The sequence below is a fragment of the Geospiza fortis genome, unplaced genomic scaffold (assembly GCF_000277835.1).
Source record: "Geospiza fortis unplaced genomic scaffold, GeoFor_1.0 scaffold188, whole genome shotgun sequence".
In the NCBI taxonomy this organism is placed as follows: Eukaryota; Metazoa; Chordata; class Aves; order Passeriformes; family Thraupidae; genus Geospiza; species Geospiza fortis.
In genome coordinates, this window is record NW_005054337.1 from 4,382,900 (window position 1) to 4,386,320 (window position 3,421).

The following is a 3,421-nucleotide window of genomic DNA, read 5'->3' on the forward strand; positions in this document are numbered from 1 at the left end:
ACAGGGCAGTAAGGTCTCCCTTCAGCCTGTGACAGGACAAACACCATTCCCTGCACCTCATGGAGCAGTGGGAAAAATACCCATCTTGTTTTGAGTATCCAAATCAAAACCCTGGAGAGTTGATCTGGTGGAAAGAGTCAGCCAAGTAAACAGGTTTCCTTCCAGTTGCCATAAAAGAGTGCAGAAGTATCCAGCATTCATCCTTTTTCCAGAATTTATCATTTCTCCCCAAATCCTGTGCCCTGTATTTACAAGTTCCCAAATCTCCCGACAGCCAGACCTGTGCCTGTGCCTGGAGGCAGAAGGGGGACAGGAGTTACTCCAAATTACAGAGAAATTTCAACACCCTGGAGATGCTGCCAAGCTCTTCCATGTCTCAGAGGCGCAGGATGGAGCTGGGAGTTTCTGAGCTCCACACAGTGTATTCCTCAAAGGTTTGGAAAACAGATCTGAAAGATGCCACGCCACACCCTGCCACCACTTCTGTTGGGATACTCACAGAGCTGCAGTTTATAAGTTCAGCCAAGTGACGATGAGGGGGATGCTGAGGATGGAAATGTTGGGAACGTGGGTCCAGGCAGAGCTTTGGGCCATGCTGGGGCTGCAGAGGTCAAACAAGCTGCCTTGAAATTTGGTTTTTCGGGACTCGCTTCTCAGCATCTCCCAGACAGCTGCTGCTTCCTTCTGGCACTCCCAGAGCACTGTCAGGGCACAGGTGTGGAATTCATCCCAATACCTGCAGACAGGGAGACACCACACTGTCAGTCCCTTTGCACTCCCACAGTGCAGGATGCCAGGCAGAGCCTTGCTGCCCTGAGCCTGCCCTCTGAGCAGCAGCAACCCTTGTGTTTTGTGCAAGCTTCCCAGACTATTCATCCTCTCCATCATCTGCCAGAGCATCTTGGCTAAAATTCCAAATCTCAAAACACTGAAATTATTTATTGCTTTTCCCCCCCCTCCCTTTTCTCTGGAAGTCAATAAAATCCATTATTTTCCATCAACAAATGTTTCCCTGAGTATCTCACACAGGCTGCAAACAAAGGCCCAGCACATCTCATTCATCACTTTCTCCAAGCAGAGTCAAGGGCAAATGGGAGCACAAAGCAGGGAGAAGGACAAGAGCTCCCACAGGCTGTCTCAGCTTTCCTGAGGTACGGGCAGGGGCAGGAGGAGTTAGTCACTGTGTTCTCATTAGAATCATCTCCATTTATCTGCTGGGTATTACTATCACAAGTAGAAGATGCTCAGTGGAAAGAGGCTTTTGGAGACTACCAGAAGGAAAAGAGAAAACAGGCAAAGACAACCCGTGGTCCTGCAGGAATAAAGCAGGAGCTGCTCTGCTGTCCTGTCCCACATGGGCTGGGGCTGGGCACCACTCCCAGCTCCCTGCAAGCTGGAAAACAGGAGTCTGGAGGACAGCAGCAATTGCTCTGACACCTTCCCCGTGTCTGCCAACACACCAGGCACACATGTCACCTGTCAGGAAGGGGATGCAGTCCAGCTGGCTGAGAGGGGACACTGTGCACCTGTAAAGGACAGCACGGTGCTGTCTGAGTGCCCTGTGCTGGAGATGACACTTTGTGCAGACAGGCAAACCTGAGCACTCAGCTTGCTCAGAGCTGGGGCTTACGTCAGAACGCCAGCTGTGAGGGAGTTCATTAAACCGAGTCACTGTGGCAGAATAAACCTCCCCAGATAATGAGAAAAGCTGGTGCCAGCCCTGGCAACCTCCAGTGCTCACTCCCGACCTGCAGCAGCAGCAGGCAGCTCGGACAGGTAAGAGTTAAACCTGCCCCATGTCTTCAGGCAAGACAAGCTGGAAGGTGAAGGAGAGAACAGCAGCTCCAGCCTGGATCTGCTCTCAGCTGGGATGGCAATTCCCAGCCTTTCACCCTCCACAGCCCCCATCTGCTCAGGCAGGCAGGCTGCACACTGAGCTGAGACACCACCAGCCCCCCAGAGCAGCTCCTGGCTCCCTGTCCATCCCTCACCCACCTTCCTGGAGAGGGGACCAGCTCCAGAAATGCAAGCAGCAGTGGATAAGGCTGAGCGTCAAAGGCAAATAATTCAGAAATATTTCCTGGAAGGAAGCTGGGACATCATCAGCTTCCTGCCAGGGAAGATCTCAGGACCTGTTCTGGGATGGTCTGTATCTCTGAGCTGCAGGAACAACTCAGTCCACATGTTTCACATGAGCTTCAGCAAAGGAATCGTTCCTCCAGCAGCCAGTAGCAGCATGAGCTGCACTGACTGTTGGGTGTTTTCTAATACCAAGAAGCCTCCTTTAAAAAAACCCCAAACAAACCAAAAAGTATCAATTCTGTCCAAACTAGAGCAGTTCCCATTTCAGCCCATCCATAGGCCGGCCCCAGAGAGGCTGTTCATCCCGATCCGGGCTGTCTCCTGGAGCAGGGGGAATACAGAGCAGGTCACAGCCTGCAGGGTGGTTTCCAGCAGCTCAGAAAGCATAGCCCCAGGGCACTCAGCCCTCCACCTCGCTCTGCCAGCTTTCCACCGCCCCCAGGCACGTGGGTTTTCCCTTCATTGCTATCTGCATTTCCTTGTAACTCCTGTTCACTCCTCACAGCTCGCTCTGGAGATGCAAAGCTGCCTCCATTTATCTCTGCAAACATTTTACATTCACCTTGCTGCTTCTCCTCGTCTGCTTTTTAAGCAGACCTTTCCCCAAACCTGCCCAACACCACCCCTCACTGCTCAGCTTTTCTTCAGTTCTGTTGCAGTTAACATCCTCCCAATATCATCTCAGGGCACCGCTACGAACTCGGGCAAACCAGGGCTGGGACAAATCCAAGCCTGAAGGATGAAGGGTCCAAACAGGGAGGGAGAAAGCTTCTGCATGTGGTACCCGGGGCAGAGCTGGACACCGGGGCAGAGCACTGCCTGAAACCTGGGGTGCAGGGGAGATTTTCCTGGGTCCCTCTCTGCTCCTCTGCATGCAAGATCTGACGGGACCAGTGCTGGGGCTGGAGCTGCTGCCAAGGGCCAGGGATACAAGCTCCCGTAGGACACAGGTAGGAGATGGATGGATGGACGGACAGAGAAAGGAAGCTCGCTGGGTCAATGTGAAACCGGAGTGAGGTGTGGAGCACATGTGGGTGCGCAGGCACGACGGGACTCGGGAGGGCAGGAGCCTTCAGACAGGGACAATGCCCGGAGCCAGGCTGGCCATGCACAGAACTCACCTGCAGACCCTGCCCAGCCCCTGCAGCTCGATGCCCTCCTCCTCCTCGTACGTGGCCATGCTGTCCCCCAGCTTGAGGACGCAGTCCGAGAGGCCGCGGTAAGCGCCGGCGCAGGCGGGTCCCGCTGCCAGCAGCCCGGCCAGGTGCCCTGCCAGCACCGAGGGCGAAGTGAGCACGGCACCTCTGGGGACAGAGCCCACCCCCGCCCCGGGGGGCCC

At 54.6% G+C, this 3,421-nt stretch overlaps 1 protein-coding gene across 1 annotated transcript in view; it reads right to left on the minus strand.

The window, feature by feature from the left end:
• Positions 1-253: 253 nt before the first annotated feature.
• The window catches only part of LOC102031884 (neuritin-like), a 3,687-nt gene continuing 519 nt past the window's right edge, over positions 254-3,421 (minus strand). Inside the window, exons 2-3 of the mRNA XM_031058076.1 lie at positions 3,204-3,386; positions 254-736 (exon numbers count right to left, since the gene is read on the minus strand). Coding sequence (XP_030913936.1) covers positions 511-736; positions 3,204-3,386 — 409 coding nt within the window. The 3' untranslated portion in view covers positions 254-510. The remainder of the gene's footprint in view (positions 737-3,203; positions 3,387-3,421) is intronic.